Here is a 24,467-nt window from a genome sequence, read left to right on the forward strand (position 1 = left end):
ATTTGGTATATGAATTGTTCGTACAAATGAAATGTTTGAAACAAAATCAAATAAAACATAAATGCAGGAAATCGTATATAAGATATAAAATAACCAATCGAGTAGCAAAAGCGAAAAGAAAGAAAAATGTTTGTGAACGATTATATCAAGAACTATGTCATTTAAGACCCAGGGTCGTATGTGTTAACATGTTTTCTCTAAACGTCTTGTTTTTTTTTTGTCTTGTTCCCTCTTCTAAACTTCATATTTTATTCATGCGTTGTAATTCTCATTACTACGGTGATTTTGATTTAATTTACAAGCCATTCTATATTTCTTGCATAATTAGGAGGATTCTACGATATAGTTCAACATAAAGATGTCATTTCAAATTTCTTTTTTTAAAGTGGTAGATCAGTTTATTATTGACGATAACGAGATACTCAGAATGAAAGTATTGCGTACTGTTACTAATTTGTTCAAAATCTGAGCGATTTCTACTGATTCCCTTTTCACATGAGAGCATTCACCAAAAACAATGCCGTCATTCATAACATTTACTTACTGATGAAGTCAATTAAGAAAAATGAAAAGAACTTTATCTTTTATTCATTATTAATCATATTCAGATTGAAGAATCTATATATTATTATGAAGAATGTTCTTGTTAGGATAGATATGACCTCATCAACACGTCATGTTGGATACTAAGCTTCAAGTCCTATTTGTTAAGAAATACTTTTTTCCAGTCATTATTTCTTGGCATACACCGTTTCGCAATCATTTTTTTAGTTAAAACAAAAGCATTGTCTATTCAATTGGGATACTTGATTCAATACTATAATCCAATAAATCCCTTCGAAGGTCTATGCTTGACGGTAGTTTGCTTTGAAATGTTATCAGTTCTTAGAATTGTTTTACTTTTAAATTCATATTTTCCTCTAATTTTGGAAAGCAATAATCCGCAGCCCTGAAATGTTTTTCAAAATCTTCAACCACTTGATTTTCAACATCAACTACCGTAGCTATATATCTAACTGTCTTTATTTTGCATTTATTTTAGTGAATTCTTAGGAAAAATATCCAGCTTTGAAAAAGTAATAGTAGCACGTTACATACAGGAAATACAATAAATGCTTTCCATTTTATTGAGCACTCTGTACACGAAACTCATGGGCTTAATTGATTGTTCAAATACTAATACTATGGAAACACTTCTTTGAAACTATATTTTTAACTATATATACCTTGTTTTGCCCTTTTATAGTCTTCTTCATTAAGTAATAATGCATATTTCCAATTTTCTTCTGAATTTTATTTTAAGCAGACACAAATCTGAATAAATCGACATTAATTTGGAATGACAGCCCATAGAACGAATTTTACAGTTTGTTTACAATTTTCATGCTCATGGGGCCAAAATATTTATCTAGTGTTTGAGGGGTAAGGTTAAACGGGAAATTGGAAAGCGACTAATATTATAAACATCGACACATTCTCAACTGAAGTAATGAAAGTCTAAAACCAGTTTTGTATATTCAAATAAGCAAGCTGCCTCTTGCCAGTTTGAGGCGATTCAGCAGCTTTGTCACTCAATATATTATAGTCTTATCATACTAGAGGTTTGTGAGCGGCTGCAGAGCGGAACGGACGCGCAACGAATGCGTCGCGAACACGCTGCGCCGCGAGGACGTCGCGGACGCGTGGCAGAAACGCAAAGTTTTTGTCGCATATTTAAAGCGCACAATACACTCATTAATAAAATGGATACCGAGGGGGAAACACAACGCCGGAGACGAAAACGAGTACCCAATATATCAATTAATCGAATTGAAGAGAACGACTACTTTGTGTGGTTTTGCAAACGAATGAATAATAATCCAAAAAAATTTTGTACTTGCTGCTCCATCTAATACAAACTAACTTAAGACATGAAGACACAAATTTAAGATTATCATTGACACCTAAAGAAAGGCAGGTAATTACTATAAGGTATGTTTTAACATTAAATAAGTACACAGTAAAAAATGGTGTCGACGCAGCTATTCGCAGCGTACTCGTTGCGCGTTCGCTTCGCTTTGAAGACGCTCGCAATTCGCTAGTCTAAATTAATTCGAACATTATGAAGGTGATTACTAACTTTTTATCGAAAAAATGGATTTTTTATATGAATTAATGAAATAAAAGGATTTTTGCATTAAAATACAACATAGATAAGAGACTGTATCAAAAATCGTTGTTAACATGTGTTTAGGTCATACTGAAAGTTCGAGTTGGCAGAAAACCACATTTCTCTGTAGTCGTAATAACATCTGAACAAGCCGCTTTACATCATTTGGCGAAATTTCAAAACTCAAGTCACTATATCCTTTCTATAACACTTAAGTAACCAGTTACATTGAATGTGAATGATTTATCCAATTTTTTTATATATTTAATAAACTTTCAATTTTGTAATCGCAATTTGATTCAATTTGAACATGGAAATTCATATTTATAAAACCTTCTTGATTAAAAATTAAAGTTTTTCATTCAAGCCAATGGCATGAAATTCATTAATTCTATACCAAATTAAAATTGAGTTGCAAAGACTGATTTTAATATTTTAACAGAAAAGAATAAATCTTTCTAAAGATTTTCGATTGAACTTTGTCCAAAATGATCTCTACTTCTTCTACTCTACGCTAACATTCGTCCATTGTGCCTCTACATTTAATAAAAAAAAATCGTAGCTCATCAATATAAAATAACCCTCCTCAAAGACCTAGCTGCAAATTACTAGTTTTAATTAGTTTTTACACATTCTGATTATCATACCTTATTTTCGTAAAGTTACTCGATTGAATACTGGAGAAGCGGTGCTTTTGTTATTATTCTCAATATTAGAGAAGTTAATGGACATATTATCATTTTGTACGTCTAGTGTTATGCAATACAACAACAAACTTTTGTTAATGAAACTTTAGCTTAACAACTTCACTAATAGACCAAACTGTTATCACATTTGAACTTCTGGTTACTAACCTCCCTTAAGAGAGCACTACAACTACAATATGAAGAGGTTTCGGAAAGAATTCTTCCTATCCACAAGCTTGAGGTTATTTCTATTACATTTCGGTACTTTGGAATGAATTTTTTGTGACCAACTTAATGTCGCCCCGTGTTAGTCAACAGACTACTTGACTCTCCTGTTTCAAATTTTACAACTACTGATAACAGTATAGTTGGTAAAACCAAGAGAAAACCGTTAAGTTTTGAGTAACATTTCCAAATGAGGAAAATGATGCCTTCCGTTCTAACATCTGAGAAGTGATGGGAACTTGCGGAGGTTAAAAAGAAACAATAAGAATTAGAGAAAGAAGAGAAGAATCATAAAAAACAAAACGAAGAAATCGCTCTGTGAAAATGAATGTGAAAGTAGATAAGAAAAAAATTTGAAATAAAAATCACATCTAAAGAGTAAACTAAAGAAAAATATATTGATAAGGATCAAACTATCAAAGTAAAAAGTCTATATGAAGAAGTGAAGCTTCGGAGAGAACAATCAAATATTGAAGATATTTACACCGGCAAAATTGAAAAAGAAAAAAAACTGCAAAGTGCAAAGAAGAGCTTGTGATTGAGTCTAATGAAGTAAACAATAAATATGTTATTGTCAAATACGAAAATCAAAAATTTATCCCTGGAATAATTACGAATCGAAAGAAAAATCCAATATTAGATAATGCAATAGATAGTTGTGGAAACGACTGAAGGTGGACTGAAAGAAAGGATGAAATTTGGTATGATGAAGTTGAAATTATGGAGAAAATTAAACCTCTTGTGAAAAAAATTCTAGAGGTTACTATTCCATCACCGCAATTAATAAAAAACGGCTTCGAAATAGAAATTGTATATTCTACCTACTTTTGAGCTGATTTTTCTTTCCGAAATCATTGGTGGCCAAAAATAGGTCCTTTAAAGTCCAAGTTGACTTTTATCGGCAAATCACAAAAATATTCTTATATATAAGGTTGAGAAAACTAAAGCATTTAAAAAAAAATACTACCACCTCTTTGTTCTGTACAATTTTAATCGCTATTCATCTATTCAACGTTTTTGTATGATTTCCTCATTTTTAAGCACGCCTTAAACTGGTCACAAATTGTACTTCTATCCTATTTAATAGAAAAAAGTTTTTGTGAAAGAGTTAATTTTTAGAGATTGTCTGCACTTTCGCTGATTTGATAGTAAAACTCTATTTTTTATACGGAAAAAAATTGAGAAACCCGAGGAAAAGTTACGTGAATATTATCCTAAAAGTGTTTTTTCTTATAGAATGAGTTGTAAGTGGGTTTCTGCTTATAAAAGTGGTCATATGAGCACGGGCGATTCTTATTGAGTGCAACTACTCTACATTTGGTTTCTTAAATTCGTGCCTTTGTACTTAGGGATCGTTAAATGAAAGTACGTAATTCTAGGGAATCTCTGCTTTATAAAATCCTTTTCAGCGCGCCTATGAAATTGCATTCATGATAAATCCAAGAAAGGAATCACCTGAGACGCTCAATTTAGTTCGAATTTTAAATCGCTTTTTAGATAGTTGAACAATTATCAATAAGTTAATTTATTATCAAATATATCTCTGTTTGTCGGTATTGAAAAAAATAAACATCCAATTTGATTGGACAACATGCGTCACTCTCTACAACTGTGGTTTTATACTATAGGTCACAGTTGATATATTGCAATAATTATTCATGTTTGAATATTTTTGCCAATGAACTTTTCGCATATTACATCAATTGTTAATAATTAAATATGCAGTGCACACTACAATACACATTAATTTCCAATATATTATTTAAGTTGTGTCTGTAATTATTAACTTCAATATTTATTTCATTCACAGTATTGATTGGTACAAATTAAAAAATTCCCATTATGGAATTGTAGATAAACAAACCGCAATTTTATAAATTTATTCTTCTCCCAACGGTATCGGATTTCTGTCGGTCTGTAGAGAAATCAGTTTGGCGTTTAACAGATAACACCGAACAAATTATTTATTTAGTACACTTGTTTTGTTTGCAAATGACAACCCGATATCAGTAATTGATTTTTTGCATTGACTGTAAACGTCATTTAAAAAATATAAAAATTAGACGAATGTATTTCCTGCTAATGCGGCAATTCTATGGAGGGTAGGAAACGCTCATAAGTAAGGCAAGTCAAGCCTTTGTGTAGTAAGGGGTCAGCGCTACCCTACCTATCGAAATTCGTACTTGCATTAAATATAAATTCACATAAATATATAAATCTAAATATTCTTGATTTTAGGTCCCTTCTCTTCAAAATTAGTTTTTTTTGATAGTTTGAAAATATATCATATTTGATAAAGACTTAAAGAAAAGTCGAAACGTCAAAATTTATCTTTCTTTTATCAAAAAAACTAATTTTGAAACAGAAGAGACCTAAAATCAAAAATATTTAGATGCATTAATATATCAAAGCGTCAGTCGGCGTTGTGCTACAGCCATGTAAACATGTCTGCCATTATTGATGCTTCCGCCAAGTGTGAATTGCGAAGTGTGTTTCGTTTTCTACAGGCTGAAAGCCATAGTGCTGCAGAAATCCATGGGAGAATGAGTCGTGTGTATGGGGTAAACTTCATGAGCGATGGTGTTGTGCTTGAATGTTGTGGAATGATGTAAGTGAATCATCTATTCTGAGAGTTTTGTATAAAGAAAAATATCACCGTTACAAAATTCAGTTGGTTCAGGAGTTGAATGAAGATGATCCCGATAGAAGAATATTGTGAATTGATCATGAACAGAATGAGCTTAAATTTGCAATTCATAAATAAAATAGTTTTTTCTGATAAAGCGACGTTTTATTTGAACGGAACGGTTAACAAACAGAACTGTTGATATTGGAGCAGAGAAAATTCTCACTGGATGTGTGAGGCTCATACCAAATTTCCTAAAAAATGAAAGTTTGGGCTGGTATCATTAACAATAAAATTATTGGCTTCATTTTCTTGGGGGCACAGTTAATGGTGAGGTTTATCTAGATTTTTTTATTAACTTAGTGCCTGCATTACAAAGACTTTTTCCTGATGTTAATCATCCAAATGAAATAAATCGATCCATTTACTACCAGCAAGACGGAGATTCGCCGCATTTTACACGTACAGTTAGAAATTATTTTTCCCAATAGGTGGATTGTAACGATCAAATCGGCTAAATCCCCCGATTTTACTCCTCTAGATTACATTTTATGGGGTTATTTATAATCTAAAGTACTCGTCCGATAGATCATACAATATTTCTGATTTATTGATTTAAAAGTTAGGAAAATGGAAGAAATTAACAAAAAAAAACAGAAAAGGCACTAGACGATTTTTCATTAGCCTTTCAATTATCTTCGTTAAGATTGGTAGAAATGCAATAGTTACTAGAATTATTTTTTTCGCCGCCCTTGTGCAGGGGAACAATTATTTTCAGACAGCTAGGGAAAAGCCCCTTTTCGAAGGATTCGTTCATTAGAGAACATGAAACGGTAATCATCACTCCTGGAAAAAATAGTAAGCTATACATATTTTCAAAATTATTGAAAAAATCTATGTATTCAATAATACAAATTTTGCTTGTGTTGATTCATATGAAATAAAATTTAAGATTAGATTCCAATTTCCAACGTAATGTCGAACTTTCTAAAATATGACTGCAGAAATAGTGATACAGTTTACAACAATACGGTGTTTGAAAATATCTATGTTGTCAAAGATTACTTGCCTAGACTTTCGATTTAAGATAGCTTCATAAAAATAATTCAAAGGTGTGAGGTCCGGTTATGGAGCTGACCGTTTCATCGAACCTTAAGGTCCAATCCATCTACCATTAGCTCCCCAATAAAATAAGTAAATTTGTTTTTTGTTGCACCATGTGTAATACACTTTGACTGGCTTCCCAGGTAGATGTACATTTGCACAATTAGGAGGTACTAGTACTACAGTACGTAAGCAATAATCACCAAAAAAGTATTGATTCACTTCACTTCGAGTTATAAGTCAACTTACCTTCCTTGGGTGGTGATAATTTATGCTAGAAAAAATATGTATTTTATTCCATTAAATAATAACCTATATTCACCAAGTTTCAACTACAAGCATATTGATCTTAATAGCATATTAGAACTATTTAAAAAATTTGGGTAAATATTTTCTCCTTTCTTCTCAATTTGTATGGAATGTTCTCACTCCACAAGTGAGCACTAGCAGCAGGAGATTTCTGGCTTCATTATATTGAATAAAATTATATCTGTTACTTCCTTTATATTGTTGTTGATCACTGCTATATAACTTTCCGCAATAGTTGCAGATTTCCATCCGCCGATCTTATTCAATTTGTATTATAGAACAGCAATTTTTTAGAGCAAAGCGTGGATCAACATGTTACGCTGTATTCTACTGTTCTCGGCAGTTCACGATACTTCTCAACATCATCATTTTATTAGAATGATTCATGAAATAATCCATTTTAATCTTAGTACTCGGCTACAGATCTAATATATTGGATCTTACAAAAAGTATGCTATATTATTACCAAATATGCCCAGGGAACGCAGACCATAATTTCATCTGAAACAAGTAGCTTGAAATTGTTAGATTTACTTTTCTTTCAGTGAGAAACTGATTACAACACGTTTTTTCAACTAATTACCATTTTTATTAACGTCGAATGTATTTTAATAATTTTTTTGTTGTTAAAAGTTGACGTAAAATTGATAACGAAGGACCAAATAAAATTATAACGACTCTCCATTCGAATAGTCGAGAAACTTTTACATGAATTAAATTTGATTAAAATCTCTAAGGGGAAGTTATTGAAATGAATTAGAAAGATTTCCTATGTGAAGATCCACGAACTAAAGTTCACTGCATTATTAGATCTGGCACAAAGTCAGAATAAAATTTCCATTAAAACTATAAGAAAGTCAGCTTGGAGGAGTAATAATGGGAACGCTGTTAATTTATGATAGTCTTAAAAGCCTCAGAGAGAAACCATTATTATAAAACAGTATGGGATCATCTTGCTTAATAAACACGTAGATGTTGAGGAATATAATGTAGAATAAAACGTATAACTACGTGAGAATATGATCGTTTTATTGACGGTTAAGTGTCTGAAATTTTTAATATCATCGCTTTGACAAAAGCTTTTAAAACTATTTTGATATCACACATAAAATATTTTTTACTATCATAATACAGGTACGCTATTGCTTATTTTATACAAGGTATCAATTTATACTAGTTTTCCTACAATTTACAGATTTATAGATTAATAAAAAAATATTGCCAAATAATAGTTCTGTCAATTGAGACATAATCATGGAAAGCCAAGTATTGGTGGTGAGCTTGCGTTTACCATTACAAATAAAGTTTTTAAAATCCTTATCGATCCTGTGTCCTTCAAAGGTTCGGGTTCAAAGGTTAAAATTTTTGGTTTTTTGGGTTTTTCTCGAAAACGGTAAGTTTTATAAGAAAAAACCTCCAACTGAAGTTGTAGATCTTGAAATTTTCTACATAAATGATAGCCATGATTTTTTTCTAAGAGTTACCATTCCTGAGATATGGCAATTCTAAAAGTTACATTATACATGATATGCATATACAGGGTGTTTCATATTAAGTGCGCACTAATGCTAACTTTTTTAATATTCTAGATACGAAGACGGTTGAATTAGCAAAGTAGTACTATTTTTCACGTTAATTAAGATGGTGAAAACAGAAAAACAATTGTTTAAATCGTTTCTAGTAATATATAGAAAAATAGAATATATATTTGTGGCTCAAACTTTTCCAAATTATTGCAGAATATAAAAGCTCCTATACAACTTTGATCTTTCCTCAATGGTTTGTAAATGTGGGCAGGCAGAAGTGCAATTTTTTAAAATCCATTTTATGGACCGAATTTTTCAAATAGGGGTATGTTTAATCATAATAACATGCACTATTGGTGGGGAGAGAATTCTTTTATTACTCATCCAATAAATCCGCAAAAAGAATTAGTATTAATGTATGGTGTGGTTTAATTGGCAACATCTTTAAAAATCTGTGAAAACAAAAATTTAAATAGGGTGTTCAGAAAATGGTGCTATCTAAAAACTTCTAAAACTTAATTTTTTCAAATAGCAACCCCCATTTTTCTCTTTACCATTGGATTCTACGCTTTAAATTTTTCAAGTTTCTACAAAAACCGTTAATTTGAGATATATGAATTTACTAACGAAGTCCCCTTACATATCAGCAACTTTGTATTCCATAGATCGAAAAAATGTCAGTTCGTCAGGAATATACAGAAGGGACAAAACATCAGTATTTTAATTATTTGGAAAAACTAATTAGACTGAATGCGCTAGAGTATTTACAGAAATAGATTCCACACCTCAAACCATAATTACGAACAGAATTTGATTCCTTGTTGCGGTTTATGGAGCTCCAAAAAAATTATTTGCATTGATAAATAGAGATACTTAACTTTTGTGAAAAATACGTGAAACAAGAAACACGTATGTCTTCCTTAAACATTGACATCTACTATTCAACACTCGTATCGAGTATAATATAAGTTCATACATAGCTAGGCAATCAACTGAACCTAGAAGACTGGGGTTGAAAAATGATAATACTCTGGAACCGATTAAAATTTCACTTCCACTTGCTCCAGAAAAACTCTTCGACACTATTTTTTGCAATGGCAAAAAAGGTTGTAGTGCCAATTGTGGCTGTAAAAAAGTCGGGTTGCTGTGTACCAATTGCGAAGATCAGTCTTGCTCAAATGTCCAATTGAGTACAATAAAGGAAGATCCCTGTGATTTTAATGGAAAGACCAATAACTCAGCGACACTTGAATAATTTCTGAACATCCATCATGAGGAAGAAGAAGAAGAAGAAATCGAAGAAGATATGACTGTTGAAGTGGACTTTGAAGAGTATGAATCTGATTAAAATATCTAAAGGAATAAAAAAAATAGTTAATGCAATAATCAATGGCAATATCTAGAAATGTGTTCATATCATATTACTCTTAGAATCGCGATATCTCAGGAATGGCAACTCTTAGAAAAAAATCACGAAAACCCTTTTGTAGATAATTTTCAGATCTACAGCTTTGATTTGAAATTTTTTTCATTAAACTCACCATTTTCGAGAAAAATCCTTTTGTAGCACACATAGGATTGATGGGGATTTTCTAAACTTTATTTGTAATGGTAAACCAAAGCTCTCCACCAATTTTTTGCTGTCCGGGAATTTTCGTCATATTAAATGTCTATATTGACTGGACTAATAAAAGTTCTTACTTTCGTCAATTGAATAATATTGACAATAGGATGGAACTAGATGGTGTGAAGTCGCTTTATCTATCACTTTCGTGTTACAAACAATGATTGTATCATTTGTGAATTTCTATTTTCAGAAATTAGAAATTTATTTGTTTTTCTTGATGGTTGTGAAGGGTACCCCAATATTAAGGCAAATATGAATCCATAGGAAATATTGAATAATGAATTGTGACAATATTTTGCTTCTAAATTTAAAAATGTTTTTACCAAAGGTCTCAAACTGATTTAAATCCTGGTTCTATTGATATATTATTTGCAAAATAAATAATATCACTCACAAAGAAATAACATTAATAAATCAAAAGCAATGGTCTACTTCATTAGTGGATACTAGAGGGAATATAACTGCACTGAAACAGAGGTAGTTAACTGATTATGAGAAATATTGATGATTGCTAAAAGAATAAAACAGATACTGAAAGTGAAATATACAGTTCTATAGCACATCAACCTTCCATCGACATCATCTCTTCGTCATCTGAGTGAATTATATCCTACATTATCGTTCATTAAGTAATATACTATTATTTATGTGAGTGAAACATTTGGATGAGTTGGGTCGATAGGGTTACAAACGCAGAGCCGATGTACCAAACTTTGGAAATACATTATAAGGCGACGTAAATTAGAATACTTTAGTCATGTAATTCGCAATGAAATACGATCTTTTTCACCTGGCAATGCAAGGCAACAAAATAAATAAGAAAAGCATAGATCGACACAAATCATCTTGGTTATCGTAGACAATGGTTAGGGAAATCAACAACCCAGCTATTCCACGCTACACTAAATAAAACAATGATAGTCACTATGATAGCAAACGTAGGAGTCACTACGCGTGATGAAGATGAAGAAAGTATTTTTAAACAAGAATTCTGTTGAAATCGTTTGAACCTGATGTAGGATAGGAAGGGTTAGGTTGATGTATTTTGCAGTAGGGGGTGTTTCGCATGCGGGTTCTCGCGAGTAATGATTTAATTCAGATAGAGATTGTTGGATTTGAGCTTTTTCTTATGGTTACAACAGGTACGTTAAGTATGGATTCAATTGAGATAGAGATTGTTAGATTTTAGCTCTTTTATTGAGTTAGGACTGAGAGAAGAATTTGTTTGATCCTGTTTGACCCTTATATAGTATTCTTTTCCTCTGATAGTATCAGGTTCGTATCTTTTTCAATTGGGGTTGTTTTGTATGCGGTTTTCGGGGCATTTTAGTTGTTTAAACTAACTAAGTTATTTCTCACATTTCAATATAAGTCACTTTAGAAGCGTGTTTCTCAATGCTTTCAAACTTGCGTCTTAGTTCAATTTGCTGTTTTAAACCTGTCTTCAATATATACAGATAAGTGATTCTCGATTTTGTAAGTCTGGGACTGCGCGCTTACGTAGTTATCCCACACATTATATCTTTCTTAGTCTTTTGTAAAGAATGCAGAAAGAATTTTATCAGTCCTGTCGAATCTAATCAAGATAATTTGATATTTTGATAGAATTATAGCATTATCATTGAGGAGTGTGTTTATATTACATCTGATCGCTCAGAGAAAGACAAAGTCTAGGCCAAAAAGTCAGTTACAAACATACAAGTGAAACTGATAAAAGCGTTTTTAAAATGGAATCACACTTCTGTGGAATATACTTTAGTATAATTGAGTAACCCTATAACGTTCTATATATTTCACATTTATAAGCTATAAAACCAGATATTGGACATCACGATCTCAAATCTATGAATCTAATTTGTAACCCTGCAGTGAAAATCTTTATGATGTCGGCGAAATTGTATGGAAAATCGCATCTTTCAATGCACTTCGTGTGTGTGAAAAGGCATGTGGAAATCTATCCCAGTTCGCAAGGAGAAATGGTTTTAAAGATATATTAATAAATAGATGAGACTTATTTTTTGAGAAAAAAAGATACTACGAGTCTTTTTAAGAAAATTTGTAATCTACGATAGCAGTAACTTACCGGCAGTCAGAATTGACTACTTAAAAATGGTGATATGCAAAGTTGTCAGCTATAATGCATCTACTGCCGTGAAATTACAAAATATACAGAGTGGTCATTATATCTCGCAATAAATTTTCCATATCTTCTCTCTTTGGTGACAAAAGGAATCAAATGGATTACAATTTCTATGGGTGGTTGCAGCTATAGTAATTGTCGATAGATGCCTGACCAAAGAAATGCGAGAATGAAAGCTTTTCATTGATTTGAGTGGCTGACTTTTTGAATTGAAATTAAAATAATCTGTTGAATATGCAAGCTTCCAAGTAAGGCAAAAAGGAGCAAAAAGTTATTGAAAGTATTGAAAATCAGGATCTGAAGAAATCGTTTACGGTTAATCAATTTGTAAGAATGGAATTGGTAAGAGAAGAAATCTACGATTTCCTTTACGATATCTGTCAGCGTGTACAGGTATTTCCATTGAAAAAAAGTCAGGATCAGACAAAAAAGTTCGAAAAAGAGCAGACAAGCTTTCGTCCATGAAGATTTGGTAGTCATTGACGATTTTACTTTTGACAGAATTGAAACGGCGAATAATGAGACTGTAAAAAGTCCAGGAAATAAATCCAGAGACGCAAAAAGTTCAATCGAATATGTTTGGCAACATCTTCTGGTGGTCGTTCTTCAGCATACCAGAAAAAGCATCTTGAAGGAAATTTTGTGGGATATGCAACTCCTCATTATGCAAAGAACGTTGTGAGAGCTTTTGCAAAGAATATTCCATTTATTGAGAAACCTATGAATATTCCTATTGTATCTCAACTAAGGTCAATTGAACATTTTTGATGAATTTTGTATCGAAACGTTTATTCTGAAAGTTGAGAAGCAACAACACATGAAAAGCGAGACGACTGGGTACTGATTCATCTGTATAAAATATGTGTAATTATTACGGTACTTAAAAAATTTTAATTTCAAATCTTACGGTTTCAAATGTTTCTATTTAATATAAAGAAAAATCCTCTCCAAAGATGAGCCTTGTAGCTCTAAAGCTCAACGCTTTTACATTTTAGTTTCCAATTTGATTAACATGAGAAAATTTATTTTTTTACTAAAATTGTATGTACACATAGTTCACGAAATTTGGTACAAAAAACCATTTTACATTCTTAAAGTTCAGTGCTCATGAAAAACTCTACAATTGTAAATGATATCCATGTCAGGAAGACTAGTTACAGCAATTAAAAAAATAGTCAATGTTAGAATTTGGAGAAATATCTTATAATATGTTTTGTTGCATGATTTCTTGAAATTTCTACTCAAATTAATAATCTTTATTATATTTTATACAAATTTAATATAAATCGAATCATTTCGAAAAAATTATAATTAAAAAATGGACATTCAGTAAAGCCTCTTAAATTCATGGAAAGAATTTATATAGTTTATCAAAACACAGTTCTGTTTATAAATATATTCAACGTAGAAATCAAATTTTCAAGGGGATTAATTAGAAAGAATCTTAAGTACTCAAGCTAATGAAAGAATTTTGAATAAAGAAGAATACAAACAAAAATCTTATATTTTATTCAATATTGAAAAATATTCTCTTTATGTTTTTATCTTTGAGATAGCGAGCTTCCCTTAATGGGTTTTTTTTTATAGAGTTCTCCTAGAATATTTTATGGTCCTTAATACTGATTTTATTATTGTAAGAGTTTTAATAGTATCGTAAATTAGTAGCAGCTCTATTATTTTGCTTCAGCGAACAACTTTTTCCAAACTCACAACTTTTATTATCTATTAACAAGAAATGCTGAGGAGGAAAAAAATATTGAGTCCAGTATTAGTGACGACAATATATACAGAGGTTATTATTTTTAAAAATGTGTTTGTTAACCATTTTTCAATTGAATACAAATGAAACCCGATGTTCTGGCGATTCTTTGTATCATCCTCGTTTTTGGAAGTTTTGTGGCTCTTTTCCAACCAGAGCACTATCCTTCAATGATTACTTTGTCCTCGGAATATAAGTTTCACTTCTCGATTTTTACTTCCGAAAATCAGCTATCTGGAATAAGTGGAATTAATGTTCGAAAAGGCAATGTGATTCACGATTACATTGTTTATATTAAATGTTTTTCTTAGAGGTGGTTTGGATGCGTCTTTAGTACCTACGGAAATAAATGTATCCTTGATTTGAAATGGAAATAATAATAAGATTCACGAGGGTGGCTGAAATATAAACCGCAATTTTTCTATATAAAAACTTTATTTCTAATGTTATGTTTCTTCCATCTCCTAATTTATTTTTTTTTGAGCTTTTTACTTTTGAGCGGTGGGATAAATTAATACACAATATCTTCCACTTATTTAATTTATTTAAACACTTACACTAGACTCAACTAATTTCTCCAATTATCACTTAACCATTCGCTCATGGAGCACTCTATCCCGCTTTGGACTAGTAACCCGCCAAGTGCCTAATTCAATGGACCAAATAAATAATAGTCGCATGGCGATAAATCGGGTCTATAAGGAGGGTGTTCCAGTGTTTCTCAACCCATTTTTTTCAATATTTCCATCACAAGCTGTTGGAGGTCTGGAGTTGTCTTGGAAAATTATCGCACTACGGACTTGAATATGGGATTGTTTCAATCTGTAGATGGGTTTCACAACAAAACGCAGCACCTCCCTTGCTTACAGTGTAGCCTTCGCTATCTACCTCCACTCCATAGACGCGCGTTTACTCTTTCAGGAAAATGGTAGTCTATCCAAGTCTCGTCTGTGATAAATATTCGATGCAATAAATTTTCTTCTTCCTTTTTATACCGCTGCAGGAGACACGTGCAAAATTCATAAGTCTTGACACCCATCTTTGCGGACTGCCAGATCTGATGTGTGATGACGAATCCGTTGGTTAATAGTAAAACCCGTCATTATCGAGAAATCTGGACGGCCGAGCAAATATTTTATAATTGTTTAAAATCCTGACGGACGGAAGGACAGATCGAAACGACAGTGGTGTGAAAATCTTGAAAATTGAGAAGAAGAAGAGAGTGGTACCACTGGGTTGGTGCGTGGTAGAGATATTTGGAATGAATGAAAAGAAATTTACGAGTGAAAAACTTGGCACAAGAAAGGAATCAATTCCTAACCGCATTTCTTGAATTTTCAAATTTGGTTCCACTTCCTTCACATTTACATATTGAAAATATTCACTTCTCCAATAGTTTATACTGTCAATGTTCGCTTGTAACATTAGTTTTTTATTTCTAATGTGATTTGCGGTCAAGTGCAAATTGGCATGCACTTCGAGTTGAAATTGACCCATTTCTAATGAACTTTGCCAACGACTTTGCCAACAATGCTTGCACATGCGCTTTTGCACCAGTTGTTTAATTTTTGAGGTTAAGTTTAATCGGACCGTCTGGTGATTTAATGTGATTACAAAAATAAACGATAAATTTCTTCTCAATGTGTATCCAAGTACAAACCAATTTACGATAAACCATATAAAGAATATAAATCTGTGTTAAAAAGTTACAATTCGATATAATGCGAATATGTCATGCATAGCACGAATTTCAAAAGCTTGGAGCTAGCAACCTCTATTCTGTATTTTCCATATACAAGGTTTTGGACAGTTCAATCACGTACTGAATAAAAACGACTAGGTACTTAAACAAACACATCACAAACTTCGTATTTACTTACTAACGTAGAATTACCCAAACTTTCAATAAGCGTAAACCTCTTTTAAAATACTAATTACTAGTTTCAGTTGATACATTTACACCATATTACCAGCTCGACAAAAATTCAGATCTGACTATGGAAATACAAGTACACTCCTATTATAGAGCTTTCCGTGGACCATTGGGGTGCACCTGGACCATTTTGCGAATCACTGCACTAACGGAACGAAAAACTCGAGAGTAGAGAGGACAGATCTAGAGTAAATACCGCAGTCCTGAACGTTCACCGATCTTGACTGTCGACGCGCATTAACGAGCAGAAAATTTTAAAGAACTGATTCTTTTCGTGCTTTTCGTGTATGTCTAGCTATTTGTCTGGAGAAAAATTGGTTGTGAATACTTTATATCAGCTCTATAAAAAAATTTATTTTTTAAAAAGTTTTTGCATTGGTATCGAATTCACAACTTTCTACCAAGTTCAAGAGAAAATATGAAGGATTATGATAATAAATTTTATTAGTAATTATCAGGTTATCCATCTGAAAGTTTCATACAAACCTGAATCTATCTCTTCGTTTTCCCTTCGTACATTTCTGTTGAGATCCTACTTTTATGCAAATCAGTGGTATAAACTTATCCTTATTATCGAGTAAAGTGGAAAGTAACTTCCGAAACTTCTTTATATTAGTTTCAAACATAAATTTTATGTTAATTTCACTGAATTAAATCAACAGAAAATGAAAATTAGAAGTATAATACACAAGGATACGATAACGATTGATAAACTTTTATAATGCAACAAATAGAAAAAAAAGTTAAACCAAAATGATCAATTTCAATGACCAACGGTTTATATAATTATAAAACGAACACACCATACCCAACTAATATAGAATGTTTTTTGCTCTTCCTCAACAAAAACTATGAGGTCTCGAAACCAATAAACGTTGCTACCCATTTTCGAGAATCTGTCTCAAATCTTGTCTTGCTAATAGAATTTCGTATATGAATCTGGTGAATATACAGGAGAAAGTACGGAGTCGTATACTGGATTCGGTTTTTGGAAATTAGAAATATTAAAATTTATAAATATTCTTTCTAGTGATACGGTATTATAAATAACATTTATTAGTTCATCCACTGACAGTGTATTACGAAATTAACAATAAATTGTGAAAAACCAGAAATATTTGTTTAAATTGCACTATTATTAGTATATCGTTGTTTCAGGTACTGTACGGTACTATGCGCTATGGCAGTTATTCTTCATATTTTGGGAGTTCTTTGCACGATTATTGGTCACTGTAATAGTGACAATAAGACCGTCTTAGGATGCGGCTTTCTTATTTTGGCTGGTAAGTATATAAAAATGATATTTCGAAGATAAATGCTCCAGGAGCAGCACTTTTAATGCCTTGAGAAACCGCTTTAGTATTCAATATGAATTGAAAAAGTTCTTCTGAAATTGATTTATAATACCACCATATTTAGAAATTCTACTCAAGTTGATATCTACGATTTTTTCTGTAACATTTTAAATGCCTTGGAACATTCACTGTTTCTGTCTTCTCCAGAACATTGGATGTTAAATGCGTTTGTATATTTCACTATATAGTGTGCATAAACAAATTTTAGCTATTTTGTGACAGCCTTGGTACCTCAATAAACTTTGAACAACCAATGAATGTTCTATCACACAGATACCACGAAGGACTGTAATACAAATAACGAAAATCATATTTTCTTATCACAATTTCCATTTTCAAAACGTATTTATTCTATTTTAGACGACATATAGTGTAGGTAGGTGAATCAGATCGGTGTAAAATAGAAATTTGACTACATATTTACATCCTTTCTTTAAAGGGTAAAGTCATAAACCTCCGTGAGTATAGTTGGGTCAGCCATTTATGTTACAAACGAAATTGAATTGGATTTCAATGGTAGCTTTCAGTAATATGGTTGTAAAGTATGTGAAAAAGGGTTACTCCAAAATGCCCCAAACGCGTTATATACGAGAGAATATGTGAAACAAAATGAACGTTAATCTTGTACATTCCGAGCTGGAAAGGTAGAAAATTGACGCGCCTGAAGATATACCAGCTATGAAAATCTAATCATCTAATGTGTACATTGAACGTAACGTTTAATAGAAGTAAAACTTTTCAATTTAAAAAAAAATATTAAATTTTAAATAATTATTTGCGATACTATAATTGCAACCACAACAATATTTATTTTGACGGTTTTTGGGATGCAGTTCAGAAAATTCTTCGGGAAATAGTTTTTTAGGGAACGTTCAGTTTTGTCACAGTTTGTTTTTGCAGACAAAGATGTTACAATAGCTTTCGAGGACGTTGAAGGGGATATTTGACCGTTGTGTCAAATTTCAGCAAAGTAATTTTTGGATGAAGAAGAAAGAAATCACCGGAAAAGAAGATGAATACGCGAGATGTTAACTGAAGATCACAATAAAGAGAGAAACTCGTTGGGTAATTTTGGGTGAGATGAAGATAGGTTCATTGTCCCTGATATAGGAGTTGTTCCTCTGCAGATCTGAGGCTGCGATTATTGTTTGCAATGCTACAAGCTGAAAAATGAAAAAACGAAATATCAAACAAGGTATGAAAAAAAAAGAAAAAAAGGAAAGCTCCACCCTAAACAAAAGAAAAAACGGTTCTTACCCGGTTTGGGGAGATATTTGGTGATTTTTTTTCATTTATTTTAGTCTTAAATTTCCAAATTTTTTGTTTCTTTGTTCATTATTCAATAGGAAGCGAGGAATTTGGGGGCGGATATCGTAGGCCATTTGGCTGGTGAACCGATTTACCAGTTTACAGGAAAATCGCAGAAAACCTGCAACATAAACGATCGTATATCATAAGAAGGAGAATACTAGAAATAACCAGAATAATTTTGTGCCCTTTTAAATAAAATTAAAAAGACAAAAACCACATTAGTTGGTTTAAGTTTAGGAATTTTTAAGCTGAAAAGATTTTCTCAAGACGACCATCGGATTAAACTTGGACTGACTGAAGAATTGTACGCGAATGGACATTTCTTAGGCCTAATCCATACGGTTCAATGAAAATAAGTCGGAGTTTTGCATCAATTCGTAACTGTAGATGAAATCTAGCTCAACCACCAATCCAAATAGGGAAAAATAGTTATAACTGTGGAATACAAAGACAGATCCTGCTCATAAATAAGAACAAAACGGTTTTATCGGTTGGATACGTAATCACGACCGTTGTTAGGGATAGTCATGTGATTGTGATTGTTTCAATGGACTATTTTCAAAAAGGGGTAACAATAACTGGAAAGTATTGCGCATCATTGTTTGTTGAGGTAAAGGCAGCTACAATCATCCCACATTCTGGAATGGGAGAATTCTTAGAGGAGTGGGATTGATAGATCAGCTGTAAACACTGGGTTCTCCAGTATCGCAGCAATAGATCCTTTAGGTCGCAGTGTATACGAGACTCCAAATTGAGTATTGTGACTGTTTCCATGACATGAAGGATACAATTCAATTGCAAATATTTCAGATTTAACGATACCCAAGAATGAAATTTTAAGCAGTAGTGATTAGCTCTGTAAAAACACGTCAATTAAATAAGTATCTGTTGATAACTAATTTTCTTTTTATTCAGTTTTGTTACTATAAATCAAATAATTCATAAATAAGGACGATGTTGAACTTTTTTTCTCTTTGTGGATTCATCTAAATATGTGCATAGGATGAATAGCAGGTTTTACCATGTTAGTAAGATTCAAATGGCCTCGAGACATATCAGTTTCTCTCGATTTTGCCAACGCAACGAGCAATTCTTCTTGAATCTATATATAATTTTCACTCCAATTTTAATTTGACTATAAATGAGAAAGACATTGATATTGTTCACAAGCCGGGACATACATTAATATCTGAATGATATACTCAAAAATCCACATCGCGTGTCATAATAAAGATTTTCAATAAGAATTCATTTCTAAAATATAATTACGACAGTAATTTTGCTGTCAGGAAGTGTCTGTGTCGCCGTGGTATCAAATGAAATATATCTTTTCACACTTCTTCCGTTTCCATATAATTCTTTGGATTTTCTGTAGATTTAAAATCCCGGCAGAGCGAACCTTTTCCTCAAACTTGAATTACCCACATATGCTTTCTTCTCTTCGTCATCTTTCATAATATTTTAGTCATTTCAGAAGTCAGAAAGTGTTACCTCACCGTATATTACATTAGAATAATCCCTCTTTAGAATTTATTTCGTCGTCTTATGTAAAAAGATGGTTTATGAACTTAATCAAGTGAAAGTCTGTTTCTGTGTGACGAAGGAATTGTAGTAAAATGCTTGGATTCGTGAGAATTTTTTATGTAATACATAAAAATTGTTTTATGACTGGTTTTCTTTTTATGTTCAGCTACTGCCACAGACCGTTGTTGAAACATTTTACTATCGAAAAATTAAACTACGGGGAACATTTACATTGTGTGAAGATTCTTCTCTTACAATGTAAATTATCAAATAATCTAACTCCACTTTATTCCATCCATATACGTAATAACGGCCTGATGTTGTAGATTATAAACTGGGAGAATGGGAACGATACACAAATCAGTAGAGTTCTGTCAGTTACATGAATTGGTTACCACTAATATATGGTTAGGATGGATGTGTATATACCGGATATCCTCATCACACATACTAACAAGAAAATGGCGTGATCAGACTACATTTAACAATGTTTGTTTTAAAAATTTCACCTTCAGCTTTAACCTTGTATATTTTCAACAAATATGAAACTGAAAATTGTAGAAATTGTCTGTATTTGTCCTAACCAGAGAACAAAAATATACTTCCTACATTGATTGGAGTTAATTGGAAATTTCATGTTGAAATTAGAAAAGTTTCTGTTATTCAAAATACAACATTGAAATCCCATATTATATAATAATATATGCTTCACATAGTTTTCCATTTTTACTCATTTCTAATACACAAGCATAGGAGGTAAATATTTTTTAAATGGCGCCCATCAAAAAACTTATAACTTTCACTTTGACCTCGTATATTTTCTACAAATTGGGAAATTCAATAAATAGTTTATGGTCTTCCATTTAATTGCATCCTTTCTTTATAGGATATCTTGTAAGTAGAATCTACGTTTTACATTGTTTATACGTTATTAGTAACTATATCAGAATGTGTCAAAATTAGAAACAAAACCTTAATCCTAATTTACTATTTGATGTTTTATTCCATGATTTAAACAGTAAATGAGGTTTCTATTTATTTATTCATTATAGACTTGACAGTTTGCTTTTCTCTTTTACTTATTTTGTCATTTTCAATACATAATCACAGCCAGTAAATTTTTTTAAGTGCCGTTCATTAAAAAAATTACATCTTCAGATTTGACCTTCAATATTTTCAGCAAATTTGAAATTCAAGAAATCATTTATGGTCTTTCATTTAGATCTATCCTTTCGCTATAGGAAACGTGAAATTAGAATGTACAAGTCTCTTCGTTTCGAAATTATTAAAAACTATATGAGAGCACATTAAAATTGAAACATTTAAAAGTGAATGAAGACTTTATTTCTTGTTTATAAACTTGAGAGCCTGATTTCTATTTATTTTGTTATATTTATTACATAGGCTTAGGCAGTGACGTTCAACTTTGACCTCGTTTATTGGTCTTTTATTTAGATCTATCGTTCCTCTGTAAGAAATAGTATAACGTCCACGTTTCACATTGTTTAGAAATTCTTTGAAATTTACAGAGATGGTCCCAGAAGTATCTGGACGGATCTATAGATGACGGTAGTTGCTGTATTAGAAAATACACAATCTATACAACATATGTTTCAAGTTTGAAGACGGCACGTTGTTCAGTATTTGTTTGGCAGCCATCAATAGTGAACTTTTTCAGTGAATTTGCAAAGCTGATCAAGATTCTACTCTGGCTGAGACTGCTCATCCGTTATCAACAGTGAAATATTGGGTAGCAGAGTTTAAATGAAGAAATGTTGAGGAAAATCCACAAAGCGATACTGAATGACCGTCTACTGAAATTTGGACATGAGAAATCTGTGCGCAAGATGGGTGCCGCGTTTGCTTACAATGGAATAAAAACAGCGTCATGAAGATGTTTCCATCGAGTGTTTGGCAATGTTTCACATAAATAAACGAATTTATACACTGTTTCACAACCATGGGTCCATAACTTCACACCCGAAACAAAACAACAATCGAAACAATGGACTGAAAAGGGAGAACCGGCTCCAAAGAAGGCAAAGACGGTTCCATCCACAGACAAGGCCATAGCGTATGTTTTTTGAGATGCGCATGAGATTCTTATTATAAAAAGAATATCGAACTTATCGACCATCGCTTGGAAAAGTGTATGACGCTAGAAAGAGATTACGTTTAAAAATAAATATATTTTTTTCCAAAATTTTGGTGTTGACTATGTTGGGACAGGTACTTCTGGGACAATCCTCGTATGTGTGATGTCTTACGCATTTTATTTTTTGCAATTATACGAAGGAAATTGAATTTTTGAAGCTCTAGTTGTTTGGCCATTGTTTTCTCATAACAGACTGAATAATAAGAAAATTTTCTCACGTCTTCACACCGAAAACTTTATATATTGTGATAACAAAAAATTTATATACATCCACTATCCTACAATGTGAACAAGAAAGCTTTGCAAATCAATTTGTTCAGCAAAGTAACTGTTAAATCGATTCAAACAATTCCATGTTGGTTCAGGAGCCGTACAAAACTGGAACGCTGGAACAAACTTTTTAATTCAATAATCATCTTCAAATCTATATATAATAAGAGATAGAAAGCATGGAAATTCTCATGTGTTCGTTGATTTTTTTATGCAGATTTACCCTATTGGTGTAGTTATAATGTCGTTGGAAAACCTTCCGATTAAAACAGAAGTTACGGAAACTAAAACATCGAAAGTTTAGAGTTAATCGAATTTCCTGAATACCTTTTCAAATGCGACCACAGTTATTCGATAAATACTCAAAAAGTTGTGCGAAATAAAATTAAAAAGTTTTATTGTCGCATCCTTTCAGACAATATTTATGGTAATACGACACGAAACTAAACTCTGTGAATAAATAATATGGACAATCGGAAACATAATTATAACCTGTTCTGTTGATTCACGTTACACGTTAAAAAAATTGTAATTAGAGATTTGTTGACGTGTCATGTTACTTCAATTAACCAATACTGTTATACGTAATAGCTTATACAGGGTGTTCTGTTTAACTGTTTAATGTTAAGATCAAAATACTAAGTTTAATTTTATTTTTGATCTTTCAAATCAGGTTTTCTGATAAAAAGTCATGAGCTTTCGACCTGATTTCGGTTTTTATCAATATATAGTATGTTGATAACTAGATTTATGAATTAATATATCACCACATGAATTTGAAATTCTGTCAAAGTTCTAATTTCAATATTTGTGAAAGTATTATAAATTTTGTTAAGATCATTTTTACATTCATTTAACATTCAAGTACCTGGCCCAATAAACGGAACACAGAAAATTTTTATAATATTTGTTATAATAGAAATCGTCAAGTTCGTCCAAATAGCCATTAACCCTCGGCATCACCACTACATAGTTGAAAAATCATTGTCCGTCGAACCATTTTCTCAAGTCTGGGAACAGAAAATAATCCGATGGGGCTAAATCTAGCGAATAGGGTACATAAGGTAGCAATTTAAGCTTAAATTCATTAATTTTGGCCACCGCAACAACGGATATTTGAGCTGGTGTATTGTCTTGATGAAACAACGCTTTCTTCTAAGCCAAATGCGGCCATTTGCTCCATTTCTTAACATAAACGTTACAATAAGTTTGCATAATACTCCTTTTTCAAAATATTCCATACAAATTATCCTACGCGCATCCCAAATAACCGACACCATGACTTGTCTGTAGATGGAACGGTCTCTGCCTTCTTTGGAGCCGGTTTACAGTCCATTATTTTGATTGTTCTCCTGTTTCGGCTGTGAAGTGATAGATCCACGTTCCATCCATGGTTATGACACGGCGCAAGAAATCGGCTGTATGTCGTTGGAATATTGCTAAACATCATCCCGATGCTGTTATCTTTCCATTGTGAGCGAAAGCAGCACCCATCTTGCGCAGTTTCCTCATGTCCAAATTTTCAGTTAATATGCGATGTACCACTCTTTTTTGAATAATTACCATTTCTGCTAGCTCGCAACTTTCATTATATACTACCAAATATTTTACTATTAATAAAGAAGAAGCAGTCTGAACCTAGTTCAGGTGTTATATTGGTTAGGCCAAGGCCTTTCAAATAAATTCACTGGAAACATTCACTATTGAGGACTGCCAAACAAATACTTCCCGATATTGCAAGATATCTATGATCAAATTCTTTTTCACT

At 32.2% G+C, this 24,467-nt stretch overlaps 1 protein-coding gene across 1 annotated transcript in view; it reads left to right on the forward strand.

The window, feature by feature from the left end:
- LOC130898484 (voltage-dependent calcium channel gamma-5 subunit-like) overlaps window positions 1-24,467 on the forward strand; it is a 262,875-nt gene that overhangs the window by 179,994 nt on the left and 58,414 nt on the right. Inside the window, exon 4 of the mRNA XM_057807825.1 lies at window positions 17,243-17,367. Coding sequence (XP_057663808.1) covers window positions 17,243-17,367 — 125 coding nt within the window. The remainder of the gene's footprint in view (window positions 1-17,242; window positions 17,368-24,467) is intronic.

This window comes from Diorhabda carinulata, chromosome 10 (assembly GCF_026250575.1).
Source record: "Diorhabda carinulata isolate Delta chromosome 10, icDioCari1.1, whole genome shotgun sequence".
Taxonomy (NCBI): Eukaryota; Metazoa; Arthropoda; class Insecta; order Coleoptera; family Chrysomelidae; genus Diorhabda; species Diorhabda carinulata.